This window comes from Melospiza georgiana, chromosome Z (assembly GCF_028018845.1).
Source record: "Melospiza georgiana isolate bMelGeo1 chromosome Z, bMelGeo1.pri, whole genome shotgun sequence".
NCBI lineage: Eukaryota > Metazoa > Chordata > Aves > Passeriformes > Passerellidae > Melospiza > Melospiza georgiana.
In genome coordinates, this window is record NC_080465.1 from 74,060,046 (window position 1) to 74,078,724 (window position 18,679).

The 18,679-nt window shown below is 52.2% G+C and overlaps 1 protein-coding gene across 2 annotated transcripts in view; it reads right to left on the reverse strand.

The window, feature by feature from the left end:
- Positions 1–18,679, reverse strand: part of CNTFR (ciliary neurotrophic factor receptor) — a 199,912-nt gene that overhangs the window by 73,701 nt on the left and 107,532 nt on the right. For both annotated transcript variants that reach the window (XM_058043965.1, XM_058043966.1), the window contains exon 4: positions 8,009–8,090. In XM_058043965.1, the coding sequence (XP_057899948.1) occupies positions 8,009–8,090 (82 nt within the window). The remainder of the gene's footprint in view (positions 1–8,008; positions 8,091–18,679) is intronic.

Below are 18,679 nucleotides of genomic sequence, written 5' to 3' on the forward strand. Positions count from 1 at the left end.
TTAGCAGAATTCTTCCGCTTGAACCTTCTCCAGAAGTCTGGGTGCTGGACTACAAATCCCATTCCTCCTCCTCTGTTGTCTGTTGATGTGTAATGAAGCCTAAGAAACTACTGAGACATGTCTTTCCTTAACACTGGCAGAACTAATGAGTCCTGGCAGACTGTGATCCTCCCAGCAGTTTCCTCTTCTCACCACAGACATGAACTACTTTCACAGGTTTCGTGGGATCACAGGCTTGTACATAGCCTGGATAGATCCACCCTCCAAAGCTGTGTTTTCTTTTTTATTTTATGTCTTTGATTCTTTTGCAGATTTGTGATCTGCTTCAATACACAGGACCTATTTTTGGGAAGAGTTCCCTTTTTTGCTAGCATCACAGATATTGCCAGCTAGGTTTCCTTCCAAGCTCTTGGATGGCTCACGTGGGACAGATATCCACTTTACTCCAGAACTTCATCAGCTCCATTTCAAACAACTACTTCCATTTCCAGAAAGTGGCAAATTCAGTTCCAGTGACTCCAGAGTTGTACATGGAAAGCAGGCAGCTTCTTCGCAATGTTCACAAACTTTGGTAAATTGCAAAAAGAAAGACTTCAAAGCCCTGAACCATCAAGCTGTGTTTCCTCTCACCTAACTGCCAGTCGCTCTACTCCTGTCCCTCCCTTCTCTCCTCCACTTGCACTTCTAGAACATCTCACCTCCTGCATCCGACAGCACTTAGCACAACGGGATATCAATCTTATTGCTGACCTGTGGAGATTTTTCACTCACAGGTAAGAGCTGTGAGCTCTCCAATCCCTGTCTGACAGGCACGAGCACTGTGTCCCAGCAGGACAGGCCACGCTGTGCTGCACACCAGCGACTCTCTGCAGCACAAAATTAACAGGCAATCTGTGGAAATGAACCCTCTTGATTTCCCAGCTCCAAGGAGAGAGGAGCAAGCCTGGGATGTGCTCCTGACAGGGCTATCCTGCATTGCTGGCTGGACCCCTGTGGGATGCTCGGCTCTGGAACCTGTGGAGTGATGAGGCAGTGGGCAAGAAAGCACAGGCACTAAAAATAGGCTGTTTGTGGTGGGGCTGACCACAATTATTAGCAAGCCTCTGCTCTGGCTGACCACAAGGTCAGCTGCCTAGAGCTTGGCCGTAATTCACTCTGTGTCTGGGCAGGAAATCTACTTGAGCTCAGGGGGATGTCCAGTAATAGAAAAAGTTGTTCCAGGACCTTGGGCTATTTTTGCTGTTTTCTTTTATTTTGCAGGCAGAGAACCTTTCGGGAGATGCATCTTGTGCTGGAAAAAAAAAGAAAAATAAAAGCCAGGTGCTCATGAACAGAGAGAGGGGTAGAAATGGAAAGGGGAGGATGCAGATGTTTGTGCCTGTTTGGGTCCGGGATACTTCTTCTTCTTCTGATCTTCACCAGGGAAGATCAGAGCAACAAAGGTGACTTAAACACCCTAACAATGTGCAACAGAGTCCAACAGGTTGCAGCAGGGCTGTCCCTGCAGGTGGGGTTGCTGTCTCTTCTGCTTCCCTGCAGCTGTGGGCTGGCAGGGAAGATGGGGAGGCAGTGGGAAAACCATCATAGTAATGAATGCTCAAGGGTGGAGATGATGGACCTTCCTTGGAAAGGCATTAGCTTGAATTACAGCCAGGTTGTACCTCTGGCCAGCACGGGATGAGCCAGCAGATTGTCCCCCAGCAGATGCAGTAATCCCACTGGGAAAAGGCTGGATCCCAGCGGATGGCCACGAGCCTGGGCTAGCTCAGCTGTGAGCAGCAATGAGCAAGAAGAGGCAGAGAGCAGGTGCCTGCCCTTGAACGGCAGCCTTCAGAATGATTTAAGCAGGCTCTGCTGAATGGGGCTGCAGTGTGGAGTGAGGCTGGTATTTTCAGCCAGCTGGATAATGAGAGCATCCAGAGTTATAACAGGAAGGATTAAAAAATGTAATTGCTAATGGGGAATTAATTGTTAATGGGGAATCATCATTGCAGGAGGGTGTTCCCAGTGCGGTCCCGCCGGGAAATGTTCTTGGCCAATTGCTAATCACTCATCTTATCAATTATCTTGAAGGCAACATAAAACTGTTGCTGGCAAAGTTTGCCAGTGACACAAGGGCTGATGTATATAACGGGAGGGATGAGTCCATCACACACAGAGTCCAGAGCAGTTAATATACGAGCCTTCCCTTGGCATGAGCATGTGCTTTATGCAGCCAAACACAAATCCATTCATCTCCAGTGGAGGAATGTAGGTCAGACTGGCAGAATGCAGGACGGTGTCCTGGGGAGGACAACACTGATAAGGCTTTGTCAGGAGCCACTTGGAGATAAAGAGGCAGTGCTGAGAGCAAAACTTGGCCAGAGGCAGAAGGAGGAGGTGTCATGGGGGGTAGGAAGGTGCTATTTAATGAGAATACAGAGCTTTTTCCTGAAGTGGCCCCAGCCTGAGCTGGAAGAAGGCACCACTTCCAGCCTCCCAGCCAGCCACTCTGCACACATCGTCAGTCCCTTTGACCTCGCCTGCCCCAGCAACTGCCTGTGCCCTGGCAATTACAAAAATTCCGGATCACTCTGTTGCACACGCAACTCACCCTGGGGAATGGGTGCACAAACAAACAACACATGACAGATGTTTGTCATGTCACTTAATGCATGACTGAAGGACACTGTGACAGTGCCGGGAGGGGAGGAGAAAGGAGAGAGGAGAGGAGAGGAGAGGAGAGGAGAGGAGAGGAGAGGAGAGGAGAGGAGAGGAGAGGAGAGGAGAGGAGAGGAGAGGAGAGGAGAGGAGAGGAGAGGAGAGGAGAGGAGAGGAGAGGAGAGGAGAGGAGAGGAGAGGAGAGGAGAGGAGAGGAGAGGAGAGGAGAGGAGAGGAGAGGAGAGGAGAGGAGAGGAGAGGAGAGGAGAGGAGAGGAGAGGAGAGGAGAGGAGAGGAGAGGAGAGGAGAGGAGAGGAGAGGAGAGGAGAGGAGAGGAGAGGAGAGGAGAGGAGAGGAGAGGAGAGGAGATACTTCAAATATACTTATGAATGTATATTTGTAGATAGCATTCCTGCAGAGCCATCTTAGGATGCATGCACAAGGCTACCCCATCACACCCCTTGAATCCAGCCACCTCAACTCAACTGCATTTGCACAGCAACCAAAGCCTACACAGATGTCTACAAACAAAACACACAGCCTGGTGTGAATGTACAAACCATCTCCTACACAGCAAATCCAGAGAACACCTCCAAATCCAAAGTGTCTGGTTTAAGCATGCCAGGCAGATGGCACTCCCTGCCATGGGCTCACTTAAGTGGAGGAAGCAGAGTGCAGAAAGAGCTGGTCACACCCCTGTCAGCCAAAAAATGCAACACAGACAAGGCTGGGCAATTCTAGAAGGGGAAAGAGATTTTCCTATCTACAGCTGGTTTCTCTTTGAAAAGCCAATTTGCCTGGCTTTGCTGTGCATTTTGAAGGCTATTTACCAGTCCAGGCTTTGTCATTGCAGCAGCATTTCTAACAAGGTATGTGCAAACTGGAGCCCCCGGGAGGCTTTGCAGCAGAACCCACTGCAAAAGATTAGTCAGGGCTTAAGAGAGCAAGAAAAAAGGGAGAGTAATGAAACAAAATCTCTCTTTTTCTCGGCTGAGGAATGATGGGGGCTAATTGCTTGTAGCTGGTGAGGAAGAGAGGAGATGGGAGCTTCTTCACCCATCAATAAATTAACCCCAGCATGTGGCATCTGAAGTGCATTCATTTCCAGAGCCTTTTATCTCTTTGTCTCCTCTCCTGGGTGAAAACATAATTATTGTTTAAACATGAGTTAATTCAGCAAGGTGAGGATCAATACAGCAGAATTACTCCTCTTTTAAAAGCAAAGAAATCTCAATCTGGGACAGATGTGGACATAACTCTGGCAGGGCTGATGGATGGGGAAGACACCTTGGTCACAGCAGAGCTCCCTCTTTCCAGGACTGCCTTAGACATTGGGTGTAATAAGTAAGTCCAGCAGCAGGCAGCCAGAGCACTCAGTACAAAAAGCTGAAATCACCCATGCAAGTACACTTTGTAGCCTGACATGTGGAGAGGCATCTCCGCCACGTACACACTTCCCACATAAGAGCTTGGGTTAAACCCCAAAGCTTGTGCAGTGACCTCTGCCAGACCTTTGAAGGAACCCAGACCCTGCTAGGGAGGAGGTCACTGCACTGCAGGGACCCCCACCAGCGCTGCTCTCACAGAGTGGAGGCTTTGGACAACCAAAGGTGCGAGTGTCACAGCAGACAGCAATCGCATCCGCGCTCTGCTCAGCTTCCCCCAGCACCTTCCTCCATTCTGAAATAAATTGGCAGCAGCCACTGCCTGGAGAACGAAACACAGGAAGGAAAACTGAGCTATCCACAATAATGGGAAGTTGATTAGAGGGCTAGAATACCTCTTCTATAAGGAAAGGCTGAAACACTTGGTGTTCTTCAGCCTGGAGAAGAGAAGGCTTTGGGATGAATGTCCAGTACATACAGGGGCTACAAGAGACCTGAGGAGGGACTTCTCACAAGGACATGCAGTGACAGGAGAAGGGGTAATGGCTTTAAACTGAAAAAGAGTAGGTTTAGATTAGATATCAGGAATAAATCCTTCACTGTGAAGATGATGAGGCACTGGTGAAGGCTGCCCAGAGAAGCTGTGGATGTCCCATCCCTGGAAGTGTTCATGGCCAGACTGGATGGGGCTTTATGCAAACTGTTCTAGTGAAGCTGTTGCTGTCCATGGCTCTGGGATTGGAGATTGGTGATCTTTAGGTCCCTTCCAACCTAAACCATTCTGTGATTCCTTACAGAGGGCCCAAGGCTCTCCCCTTCTCTCCAGGTTTTCAGCCTGTTCTGCCTGCTCTGTGCTCTCCCATTCTTCCTGCAGCTCCTGTCCATCTGTCACAGACACATTTTATAAAAAATCCTTTTGCCAGGATCTTTTCTCCTGAGAAGCTGAGAAGCTTCAGCTTCTCCATGTTTTGCTGCTTTGGAATGCGATCTGGAGAACTGTCTACCCAGCATGTGAAATTGTTTTTACTTGATGACCAATGACAGCCACCTGTGTTGAGGCTGTGAGCAGTCACAAGATTTTATTATCATTCCTTTTCATTCCTTGCTAGCCTTCTGATGAAATCCTTTCTTGTATTCTTTTAGTATAGTTGTAATATATAATTTTCTTTTAATATAATACATATCATAATATAATAAATCAGCCTTCTCAAACAATGAGTCAAGATTCATGTCTCTTGCCTCATCCTGGGACCCCTGTGAACACCATCACATCCATCCCTCCATGCCAGCTGGATCTGTGCAGATGGGGACAGCCTGTGGCTGTCCAGGGCAATGTCCATCTCTGCAGGCAGGTTGGCCCAATCTGGCAGCCCCATCTAAAGCTGATTATTCATGCACTGGGGATGACAGTCCTGCACACCCTCTTCCATTGCCCCTCTGCCTTTCCCTGCAGCAGGACAGCCCAAACCCACTGCTAGAGCCAGAACATTAGATGCTCTGAGCACACCCTGGAGCTGCCCTGCTGGATGTCTCTCATCTCCCAGCACCCAGTGCCCATCCCCTGGGAAGTTCAGTCCCCAGCTGTGTGATGCACATGAAACCTGAGCAGCCTGCCAGGGATTCGAAGCAAGGGAGCTCTGTCACCCCAAAGGCCACAGAAACCCCAAACCCACTGACCTCTGAGCCCCTCCACTCCCTTCCCCAACACGGGGGATCATCCCAGGCTCCTGCATCCCAGACAGATGCTCTGCCAGCTCCAAGGAGAAGGACTAAAGGCGAGCAGCAGAGGGGTTAATACATGAACAGCCTCACCTTCACCAAGCCTGACGCTGCTTTTATTAAGTCATGCGGCACTTCGCAGGACGCTCCAGTAATCACCGTGGTGCATACAGAGCCAGGAGAGGGTGGCCAGGCTCCCTCCGCCGTGCTCACGCTCACTTAACAGCTTGTCACATCCTCCTCACTCAAGTATTCAGTGCTAATGCATCTCTTAGAGTGCTTCATGAGCTATTAAAGTCGAACGTGCCTCAAGTGCATGATAAATGGACTCTGTGCCAGCATCTCCCCACCACTCCACCGGGTCCCTGCCACCAGTGGGATTAACCCATCCTCCCGCCCCATTCCTGCTGTGCACTTCCAGCCCCAGTGCCCGGCTGGTGGGGGATGAGCTCTGGGCTCAGCAGGTGAGGAGAGGCTGCAGCAGGGCAGGGGATGAGCTCTGGCTGGGGGACACGGGGCACAAGCTTTGGGTGTCTGGTGTTGACCTGCCTGTGTGCAGCCTCTCCAAGCTGGGAATGGTGGGGTGGGAGAGAGATCTGGTGCTCCAAAGCTCCTGCTCAGAGCAAATCTTGGAATTTCAGAGAGGTGCCCGGGACGGACAGATTGAGGGCAGTCCTGAAGGTGTTCTACTGTCTCATAAGTAATTTTTTGACCTGTACACTTTTTTGTCGCCCAGTGAAGCTGCTACAGATGGGAAGAGCCCTGCCACACTTCTCACACTCCATTCAGGCAGTTGTTGATGCATACAGGCCTCAGCAGCTTCAGTTTTGAGCTGCTGCCCCAAAAATCTCCCTCCCAGACACAGGCAGGCAAGGGAAACAGGAGGGACACGAGGACATGGGAGGCTATGCTGCTGAACCCCTCAATCCTGCTGTATCACAGAGCAGAAGGTGACAGTCACTGTCAGCGGCAAAATGTGTGGTCCTGCTCACTGGTGAGCAGCAGCATTTGTTCTTCTCTAGACAACACAATTCAAGTGTGTGCGACCCTGAAGTACCTGGCACTTCTGTGTTTTGTGCACCCCCCTGTGCAACAGGCCTGGGTTACTATTCAAAGCATCCAAAGGATGCTCTGCTGTCCTATTGCCAGGTCCTTTAAAGCTCCCCAGGCAGTGATCCTGCAAGCAAAGCAGGAGAGAGCAGATTTGCTTCTCTGCTGGAAACATCACAGCACCACCACATACAGCGCCCAAATGCTTTAGGCAGGCACCCTGGGAAGGGGTTGGGGACCTTCCTGGACTACCAGCCAGCAAGATCCTTCCATGTCCAGAGAGTGGCTGTCCCCATGCAATGAGGATGTGCTGCCAAACCCTGGTGTTTTGTGTCCAACTTGGAAGCTTGTGGCAATGTAAACCCACCCAGCTGGATTTAAGGCAGCTCAGTGGGCACTCTGTCTAGATTCCTCAATTTCACAGAGCCCAAGGATGCATAGATGTCTTTACTGGAGTTAATGAGCAAAATTCCACTCCAAGATCTTCTAAAAGCTACTACAGACAGGCTGCCAGGAAAAGCAGGGAATTCTGGAGATTCCCCATTTTTTCCTATTTTTGCAGAACTGGACCCTACACCAAGACCAGCCATCTGTCATAATCTTCCTGCTCCTGCCTAGACCCAGGATTATGTGGGGCTCCTCTGGCTCCCAGTGCCACCAGAGACTCTAAAGGGTGATCCCTCTAAAGCCACCACTAAAATAAGCCCTGAATCCTCTGCCAACCTGGAGAGATGTGAGCTAGTGGTGGGCACAGATATATGGTGGCAGTGGGGATTAAGTCACTCCAAGGAGGTGAGAGGAAGATGAAGCATCATCCATCATTTTCATGGGTCCAGGTGTCATGGAGCTGTCAGGGGTGATCGGAGTTTGGAGCTGTCAGGCTGGTGCTTCCTCCCAACTCCTCATCCCTTCATGGGCAGGCTTCATGGGGCAGTGTCCACAAAAGAGTGGGCAAAGAGGTCCAAAGCAGTAGGGACACAGAGAGCTGTGGGCAGAGCAAGGGGCATCAGCAGAGGGAGATGCAGGATGCCCAAACCCCACAGTGATGGGGTGGAGAGGACACTTATCATGGAGAGAAGTGATAACATGCACAGCAATAATATCAGGCACACCTGGAGGGTGAACCCAGATTCCCCCAGGAGAGAGGGGCTGAAGGAGCAGGATTCCCGTTTTTGAGGACCCCCAGGGCCTGGGAGGGGGCGTGAAGGACTCACCCAGCTGGCTGTGCCTCTGGGCGTACACCACCACCACGACGGCGAGCACCACGCAGCACGCTGACGGCACAGGGTTAGCCATCTGTGGAAGCAAACACAGGCAGGAGCAGTCAGGGCTTGCCCCCAGGGCTGAGAGACCCCAGTGATGGGACTGCAAGGAGATGACTGTAAAACCAGCTCCATGGCAGCCAAGGGAAAATTCACTGCAAAATGAGGCATTTTGCTGGGGCACTTCATCACTCCATAGCCTGTGGCACTTTCCGTGGGAGGTGCCTGGAGGTGATGACATGCCTTGCACAAATGCTCCATCTTCCCTATCTCATTTTCAACATTTTCCTCAGGAAAGCCAGTCCCTGGTGGGGCTCTCCTTGGCAGATGCAGCATCATCCCAGGAGCCAACGCTACCTGCAAATGGGTTGCAGAGAGGTTTTGAGGAGATGGGAGCACACCCAGGTAGTTCACAGTTGATGCTGAAGGATATGCAAGACCTCAGCAAAGGCCTCAGCCTCAGCCACCTGCCATCAATATCTTCATGGGCCACAGTTGTCCCCCACTTCTGTGGGCTAGGAGAGGGGCAGAGGCTATTCTGTCCTGGTGAGCTGTGCCTTGTCTTAGGGGATGCTGTGGTGCAGGGAGGTATGGAGGGGGTGACAGCTAAGAATGCAGGTGATGAAGACATCCTGCCTGCACCAAAAAGCCTCTCCAGGAGTAGACAAATGGCAGCAATAACTACAAGGATACCCTGCACGGCCCTGCCAGGCTGGAGATGCCCAAGCTCTCATTTTCTTGCAGCCAGGGCTGGTAGAGGAGACCAGGGCCAGGAGGGAGCTGCTGGGGACAGCCACTGGGATGCTGGCCCACCCACCAGGAAGTAAATTGCACCATGCATGAAAAGCAAATTGCAACTTCAAAACCATTTAAGCCTCTCTAATCTCCAGTGCCGTATCGGTAACGTGCACAGGATTGCCTTTTAATCTAGAACATGAGTATGGGCTCATTAGCCAGATGGCATCCATTTAAACCTAAATAAAGGGGGAGCTCCATTGGTGAGAGAAAAAAAACCCCAGCAAAACATATTCCATTACCCAACAGGACTGCTGCAGGAGCCCAGATGGCCTCGGGCTCACAGGGAGCCTTGGCAGGGCTGGAGGGAAGGCAAGAGCAGCTGGGTGGGATTGCATGAGCAGATTTTGGGGTGCAGCTGGACCAGCCTGATCTCAAATGTCTCTTAGGGGCGGGGATGCTGGGGCAGACAGTGGGTCTGAAGAGGATGAGCCTGGAGATGGGCAGAGAAGGGATCCATGTCCTTTAATCTTTCAGTGCTGGGTTTGGGCTCCAAGGGCTGGCAGCAAGAGCCATTCCCAGTGTGCTGGTGCTGCAGAGCATGGACAGGCAAGCCCCAGACCCTGCTGACAGCCCTCACAGGTCACCTTGAGCAAATCACTCTAACTGCCTTCCCCGTGCCTCAGTTTCCCCATCTGTAAAACAGAGATAATGAAGGTGACCTTCCTCTGAGAGCTCTGGGCGAGGAGCACCGAGTGCTAATTACAATCTCCTTATCACTCACTCTTCTTCTTCCCCCCTGCTTGTCTCATGCCTGCCCTCCACTGCCTTTTCCATGTGTCCCCTCTGTGCCCCCAGCATGGCTCCTTGACTGTGACTCCACCTGTGCTCCAGCTGCCATCACAAGAGGCACCTCAGGCAGTGGGTGACAGCTGGAACCCGAGGCAGGTGGCAATGCCTCATCTTGGGGTACTGCTGGCATGTGGGACCCTGAGCAGCTGGAAAACCACTTGCAACCCAGGAGCCAACTCTCCCTATTTACACTCAAATTTACTTTCCACTGAATATTCCCTTTCTGCAGCCCTGGGAGCTGATGGGTGGCACCAGGACTTGCAGCAGGCAAGGAACCAGGGGCCATAGCCTCCCTTCACCACAGCCCAGGTATCTCCAGCTAGTGCAGCCACCCCATTTCTGGGGACAATGACAGGAGGTGGGACTGGACCCCCAGCAACCAGACTGCTCTTTGGAAAGTGTGAGATCTCCTTGACGCAGTCTTTAGCTTGGCTCAGTGCAAATATCATTATCAGAACCATATTCTACCTCCTGGCCCTGACAGGGAGCAAAACCACCTGCTGCCCACCCCCTGCTGCTCCTCCCTTGTCTCATCAGCTCTTAAAATAATTACTGCTGCTCCTGCCCATGTGCCTAGGCCAGCATCAAAACAGAGTTATGCAGCAGGGAATGGTTCCTGTCCCGGAGCACTGATGGTCTCAGGGGATACAGGTGGAGTAAGAGAGAGCAGAGGGACCCAGGTAAGATCCCTGAGGACTCTGTGGCATGGCCAGGACACAGACAGAGGCTTACAGTGACAGCACAGAGAATTCACCACTTGGCTGCTCTCACCCTGGAAACCTCATTTCTTCTTAGAGATTAGCCCTGTGACCAGGGAGGAGAGAAGCTATTTTAGGACAAAAATCTAGCCAGAAAACCAACTTATTCTCACTTGGATTGCAATTTTCCATGCAGTATTTGCTTTGTTTGACTGTTTTGCCCAAAGCCATGTGGATTTTTTTTCCCCCAAACACATAACAAAGCCTTTGCAATTTCTGCAGATGTTTCCAATGCAAATTTCTGTTGCTGTATTTGCTTGCTTATCTGTTTCTCTAGTAAAAGCCAGCACCCTGGCATTCGGGTGCACAGGCCAGTGAGCAGCAGCTGACCAGGTGTGCAGAGTCCTGAGCTATGTCCCCATGGCAGCAGGGAGCAGTTTATAGGTGATGGAGGGGAACCACATTTATTACACACCAAAGCCTGCAGTGTGAAACTCAATCTTCTGTGCAAAAGGTAAATTTTCCCCAGTAATGAATAATTTCTTGGAGATAGAGAGGAAAGAGGAGCCTGGGGAGGAAGAAAGGGGGAGAGGGAACATATGAAGTGATGGACCAGCAGCTCTGGAGCCATCCTCCCTGTCCCCAGCTTCCTGTTTGATCTTTCCCTGCCTGTCCTCTATACCAAGGATAGTGAGGGCATCAGCCATTGTCCCTCTTAGCAGAAGGCAACTCAACACAGACATGGATAAGGTCCCCTCCAGCAGCTCTCAGTCTAAATCAAAGGTTTCCAGGCCTGTGTTCCCTGAGCTGGATCAGGACTGAAGGGGCACAGCAATGTGACATTAGCTGTTGTGGTGTGATGGGGTGAGGACAGTCCCAGGAGGGAGTACAGCAGGAGTGAAAGGGATTCCAGGCAAGGGATTCCAGTCTATCCAGGCAAAAAGTAGGATGACATTTTCTGCTCAACAGTCCCAGTGTCCTCTTTTTAGTAGGCAAAGGGATGGATCCCTTCCAGCTCTCCACTAGCAATGGCGTACCAAATGGCACCTGGAAACAGCAGCTCCAGGGCCGGACTGGTGAGGGATGTGGGCTGCACCCCAGTCTCCAACAACTCTCACCTGCCACAGGCTGCCCCTCAGCAATGGTAAATAAATAAAACCCTCATTCCAGAAGTGTGTGGCTGCCTCAGAAGAAAAGTGGTAGTTTCAAAACCCAGTGTTTCCATGACAAAGTCTTCCATCAGACAATTCACCACCAGGTGCTGTTATGGAGTCTGGCTCTGAAGTGGTGAACTGGGGAAAAACAAACTCTGTTTAGTCATTTGCTTCCCCTCTAGCTTTGCCCTGAGCCTTCCAAAGGAGCTTTACAGCACCTGTCCTGCGGGCAGGGACCACGGTGTGACTGCACTGACCACAGCGACTGTCAGTGCTGTGCTAGAACCTCTGCTGCACACCTGGGCTGGGGATGGACACCTGTGCTGCACACCTGGGCTGGGGATGGACATCTCTCTGCTGACACAGGCTATGCATGGACACCTGTGCTGCACACCTGGGCTGGGGATGGACACCTGTGCTGCACACCTGGGCTGTGCAGGGACACCTGTGCTGCAGACAGGGGCTGTGCATGGACATCTCTCTGCTGACACAGGCTGTGCATGGTCACCTGCGCTGGGGATGGACATCTGTGCTGCTGACACAGGCTGTAGCTGCTACAGTTCCCCTGTACTGCAGACACCCCCAGCACGTGCTCAGGTACCCCCTGTACTGCAGCTGCTGAGTGTAGGTGGTACCACAGACCCGCACCACAGGGGCTGGCTGTGTTGGTACCCAACACCCGGAGTGCAGATGACTGCAGCCCACCCGTCCTGCAGGCCAGGTCCCAGTCTGCCTCTTGCTGAGGTGTGGCACTGTGCAGGTGCCAGCTGCAGGCATCACAGTGCCCCTGCACTGGCAGCAGGCACCTCCTGGGCCCCACCGTTACTGAAGGAGAAACAGCACCCTTACCAAAGCCAGTCTCGACTCCTCAGCCTAGGCCAGAGATGCTGGCACAGCTTCTCCCAGCCCTGGCGATGCAGGGTGCCTCCTGTGGCATGCCATTCCTCCCAGGGGCAGGGTGTGGTGCTGCCATGAGCAGTGAAGCACCAAAGTGGGCAGGACACCCTCCAGCCCTGGGTTCCCAGGGGTTGCACCACATGTGGACAGCTCTGCTTGGGCACCTGACAGCACTGAGTGCTGTCTCCTCCTTTCAGATCACCCCTGGAAGCAAGGGAAGGCAAGAGGAGGGAAGCAGAGGAAAAAATAGTTGTCGCTTAATATCAGACACTTGCTAACAGCCCTAAAGCCTTTGGGCCTTACAGTGCCCTGTCAGCACTAAACTCCTCTTTGCTGCCTAAGAGGAAGACAGAAAAGAGGGACTTTATCATCTCCTTCATATGTGCTATCAGAAAGCCTTATCAGCAGAGACAGAATCCCCACTGCTTGAAAAGCTTTCTTAAATCTAATTTAAACCCCCACTGTCAATAGAGCAATTAGCACTGCCCCACTGGACCATGAGTGCCACAGGGATGACTTGGGCCAGCTGAAATAAATTCACTCTTGGCTCTCATGGACTGTGACTTTCCTCCCTCCACCTCCTCCCTTGCTGGTAATGAAGCAAAGACCCAAAGGAGGAGGATAGCCTGGAGGAAGGAGCACCCCACAGCAGAGCTCCTTCATCACCCTGCCTCTGCCATCCAGTGAGCACTGCTGGACCCCTGGATGGCAGCACAGACCCTCCTGCCCTTGTGGTGTAGGAGATGGGCAAATGGTGGAAAGGTGGGCCTCACAAAGCTTCCCAGCTGCTTGGGTTGAAGGTGTGCCCCCAAAGGCAGCTGTGGACTTGCAGACCTCTTGGTTCCAACATCCGTGCTGAAGGTTGCTCCATCTTCCCTGGATGCCACTGGCAAGGTGAGTCAGTGTGAAAAGCAATGACCAAAGCTGCTCCCTATATCCATGGGGCTGAAGAAAGCAGCTATGTGGGAGGGAGCATCAGCCCAGATTAAATCAGAGCTGCTTTTCAGAGGGTAATGCAGAGTTTAGGAGCACCAGGGGCAGCTGGGATGGTCTAGGGAGGAACAAACCATGAAAAGGCCCAGATTGTTTGAGAATCCCCCCAGACTGGCAAGCTGGTTCCCAGGTAATATCTTGCTTCTGTGGATCATGGTGACATGCTGCCACTGGGGCAGGGAGCTGTAGAAAGACCAGCAGAGTCCTGAGGGTCCCAGGAGTGAGGCTGTCACCTGCAGCTCCAGGGGCTGGGGCACTCCTGCTCCAGGAGCAGGGTAGGGCTCTCACCTCACACCTGGCAGCTCTTCAAATTGGCGCCCAAAAGCATCAGGACAGTGCAGCCCACCCCTGGGACACACTGGGGTGCTCTGATCCCTCCATGGCCCCAGGACAGGCAGGAGCACCATGTCAGGAGAGCATGGGACAGGCACAATCCCTGGGAGCCTCTCCAGTGACCCTGCCCCTGGTGCCACGTCATTGTGGGGCAGTGCTGCTGCACAGGCAGCTGCCTGCTGCTGCCTATTCCCTGTTCCCTCCTGGAGCCTTCAGGGGGATGTTTCTCACAGCCCATACCTGTCCTCAAACTCCCACCATGCCCACCAGCTTTTCCTCACGTGGAGGGCAGCACTCCAAGGCCGGCTGTCTGCTCCAGCAGTGATAAAAGCCAGCACAAGGAGCAGCATACTAATGAGCATCACACATCTTCAACACCAGCACTGTGAGGAGGCACAGCAGGGCAGCAGGGGCTTGAATCCCCATGGCAGGGGAGCAACATTGTCCCAGGACTATTCCTCAGAGACACCAGTGCCACCTGGGCAGGAAGCTCAGCCGTGCTGCCATACCCAAGCGTCACCCCTCCACAGCCCACAGCCCCACCCAGGCAGCCTTTGAGATGCAGGAAAGCTCGGACCAACAATGGAAAATGAAATTTTCCCTCTCTTTTTACTCAGCTTTCTTCTGCACTGAGCGTTTCCTGGCTCCCTGCAGAGAGAGATTGCAGGAATCAATACGATCTTTGCTTCTATTAAAGAGCAGCCAGAACCAGCGCTTTTTATCTGGAGCCTCTGTTCAAATGAGGTCTTGAGCAGTGCTTTTTCCATAGATGGTGCCACGTCAGGGACAGACAGAAGGGATCAGACAGAGAAGGGAGAGAAACTGGAGATGGGAAATGCTGGTGGTTCAGGTGCTTCCCAGTGCTTCTCTCTGGAAGCTGGAGAAAACTCCTAAGATGGACATATTTGGGAGCAATTCCTGCTCAGTCTGAGTCTCCAGGCTGTGGTTACTGTGGGATGGAACTCTTGGTGTTATGCTGACTTTTGGCACTTCGATTCCCAGCCTCCACCCACAAAAGCAGAAAATAAATGAAGCAGAACAAAACCAAAACAACTCCACAAAATCAAAACCAAACTCCCATACACTGAGCAAATTATCCCAAATTCTTTAGGAAGGTCCTGCTGTCTCATGCCAGGTTCAGTTTCTGCTTTCCAAGCAAATGCTGGCAACATTTCTTATTTTTGTCTGCGGGGCTGCATTGCCCTTCAGTCCCCCAAGGATTTTTCTCACAACCCTGTTTTCTGCCTTGGGGAGACTCTGTAGTGAGGCTGCTTTATGAAATACACAACATCCCTTCAGATCCAAAGCTCCAGGGCAGAGAAAAGCAGCCTAGTATTAAAATCTGGATTGTGGCACAGTCATTTGCCATCCTGAGCAAAACAAAGAGGAAAGGGAGGACAGGCAGGGCTTGTCCAGACAGACTTCTTCTATCAGCTGGATGCCCATGACACAGCAGACATGGCACAGAGGAGCATGCTGTTTCCTGTGGTCACTGCTAGGAGAGATTTTGGGGCATGTGTGGCCACAGCAGCTTAGCATCCCTCTCAATAGCACCTGCAGACTCAGGTTCCACAGAAACCTTATTTAAAACACAAAGACTGCATATCTAACCAGCCCAGTCTTGCTCCTCTGGAGGGCTGTTCTCTGCAGCACCTAGGCAAGGGGCTGGACGCACTGTGGGCACTGCTTGTTTGCACTGGGGTTGTGCGAGGTGAAGAGCACAGCACTGCTGTGGAAACACAGGGGCAAGCAGGGCAAAACTGCCCTGGGCAAAACTGCCAGCTGCAACCCCAAACAGTTTGCTGGCACCCTGCAGGACCCCCTTCCTCCAGCACAGGCTGGACCGTGCTTGCTTGGCCCCAGTAAACCTCCCAGTGGTGATGTCCCCAAGCCAGGGACAGCTACAGCTCATTCCTGAACCAACACAGGTGTCCAAGGACTGAGGCCACAGCATTGCTGCTCAAACAGCAGGGCAGGTTTGCTTTTTGCCAACATGCTGAGAGAGAGCTGGAGGAGGATGACAGCCTGAAGTTGTGTGGCAGGGGCTCAAGGACATGAGCAGATTGGACTGAGGAGCACTGGAAGAGATCTTGGCAGATGTCTTGTCCAAGGAGGGAGGAAGATACTGGCTTAGCAGGACTGGGAGAGTAACTGATGAAACACCCTGTTGTACAGAGCTTCTTGGGCATTTTAATTTCAGCTTGGCTTTTTGCTTGGGCTTTCTTTTTTTCTAAGTTGCTGGCACAGAGGAAGACACTCCAATGACTCTGATGCTGCCTCCCTAGAGATGCCTCAGGATCATGGAATCATAAAATCAATCATTTAGGTTGGACAAAAGCCTCATCAAGTCCAACTGTAAACCTAACACTGCCAAGTCCACCACTAAACCCTGTTCCTAAGTGCCATATTTACATGTCTTTTAAATACCTCCAGGGATGGTGACTATGGCTTGTGCGGCTTTGTATCATCTCTTCTCCATGCCTGCTGTACAAGCTGGCAGGATGATGGGGTAGGCAGGAGCCAGGGAGCTTCCAAGGCCCAGGGAGAGCAGCAAACACTGTAGGAGGCAGACAGTGGCTCAGGATGCTGGGGATGTGTGCTCCCCACTGGTCCCTGCTTGCTGTCCTTTCCTGTCCAGGTTCCACAGGAGGTGCTGTGTCCCCACTGCCTCTAAAGCCTTCAGACCACCAACTTCCCTGGGGTCACTGTCCCACAAGCTGCTGTGGCATCACAGCCCACTGCAGGCAGACAGGACAGACGTGACAGTGAGGACATTTGTCCTCCACCTGCATATGGGCTGTCCCCTGACTCCCTCTTCACTGCAAGAATACTGCTCAAAACCTGGGCAGGACAAAGAAGACAGGAGGGGAACTCTGCCCACCCTGCACACAGATGGGGTTTGTAGGTCATAGCTTCACACACTCTCACCCCATGTGGTTCCACAGGTGCCCAGCAGCCTCCAGGGGTCTGTGTCCATATGTCACAGAAGCACCCAGCTTTTGAAGTGGGCGACTGAGGGGGGAAACTGAGGCATGTGGATGCTCCATAATGCCCTGATGACAAGTGACAGGGGCAGCATTACAGGCAGGAGCTAATCCCACCCAACATGGGTGAACGCAGCCCATGTTGGCCCCAGTGATGCTGGAAGGGGCTTTCTGCTGCCAGCAGCATTTCAGTATGCCCAGGGGTCTGCCCCAGAACTGAGCCTAGGCTGGCAGGGGCACTGGGGTGACGTGCCTCCCCTCTTCTCCTTGCAAACACCCTCCAGGGATAGCAGGGGGTAGAAAATGTCCTCTTTTTGCTCTGAAATGTCCCTAGCCATAGCCAAGCCCCATGGGTTGACAGCAGCTGTCTTGGCACCACTGCTGCCAGTTTGCAGCAGGACCTCCCCGGCCCCTGCTCCCTTGCCCCCTCTCAACTTAGCACTGGGTGGATGCAGATGGTGAAAAGGGAAAAGCAGCCATGAGAGGCAGAAGCAGCATTGCTGAAATGGGCTGGAGGTACCCCAAAACCCAGGCTGGCCTCCTCTCCTGGCCTCCAATTGCTGCCTCTTTGAGGGGCTCTGACTGCCAGAGCCTGGAGCCAGTACAGCATGTGGGGCGAGACCCAGGGGCTGCTGGGGTCCCCTCTGAAAACCCCTGGGGACCCTCAATCTCCCTGGGATCCTGCCCCAGACCTCACAGGCAGTGTTTGACGAGGGCAAGCAGAGGATGAGGAGGAAGAAATGGAGCTGGCTGAAGGCAGCTGCACTGAAATAAAAGTCAAGAAAGTATCTCACCCAAAACTACAGGAAAGTTTAATTATCAAGGACAAAACACCATCTGTTTGTGCCGACTGTGACCTCCTGCTGCCCCTGGGCTTTAACAGCTCTTAAATTAACATGTTTGTTAGAGGTATTCCCTGCCCGACATCAGGGAAGCAGCTCCTGCAGGGCAGAGAGGAGGATTGAGTGATTGTCCACTGAGACCCGTGCTGGGATGGTGTGGTGTGCTAAGTGGTGAAGGGGGAAACAACACACCCTTTTGGAAATGAGGATTTCCACCAAGCATGGCTCTGGCAAGCCCAGCATCTCTGTGTGCTGCCACTGGCAGGTGGGGCATGGTGTGAGTCTCAGCCTCTTTCCAAAAAACAAAGTCAAGAAGATGTACTCTTGGAGGAAGATTTTGTCATGCAAAGCCAGCAGAATTAAATGAATACTCAATAAAGAAGAGGTTTGAATAAAATCCAATTTGTTTTCAGCCCTGCAAGGGAGGGAAGATGCATACACAGGTACCAAGCCCCAGAAATGATTTAGTGATGTCAAACTGCTCAGTTCCCTTCTTCATTTTCTTCTTTCCTATTCTTTATGGGATACAGCATCCAAGGTGGACATGCCATGACATTCCTACCCAACTACCTACAATGAAAGGACTCTGAAGCCAACCTGGCTGTATAGGAGAAAAACAACTCAGCTACGAGAATCCCACCTTGCCAGACCCCAGAAGCCGTTTCTCCAGCCCCTGAGATTTGCCCTGTGAGCTCCCACTCTCAAGCCATGTGGCTGTTACAAAGGAGGATGGAGGTGAGGGCAGCTGCTGCCACTATTCCTTCACCAAGACACGTTTTGCACTAGTAAGCCCTCAAAGCCAAACACTAAACATGAATGCAGTGGCCTCTGTGATCTGCCATGAAGGCTCATAGCCAAGGAGCACACATCCAGGTCTTTATTTACCCTAGGGCAGTTCTAGGGGCTGTGAGTCTGGAGGTGGCCATGCTACCAGACTCCAGGAGTAAGCAGGGGAGTGCTGGATGCTTCTCCTGCTTGGCCCCACACTCCCTGCACAATCACCCTGCCCCACCAGCCAGGCTCTCACTGGACTCTGGACTCTCCTTTCCTTCCAGTTCACAGAACCAGTGCTGATCTCCCTTTTATGCCCCTGATAGCCCTCCAAATCTGCACCCCATTCACATGCCTTAAAACT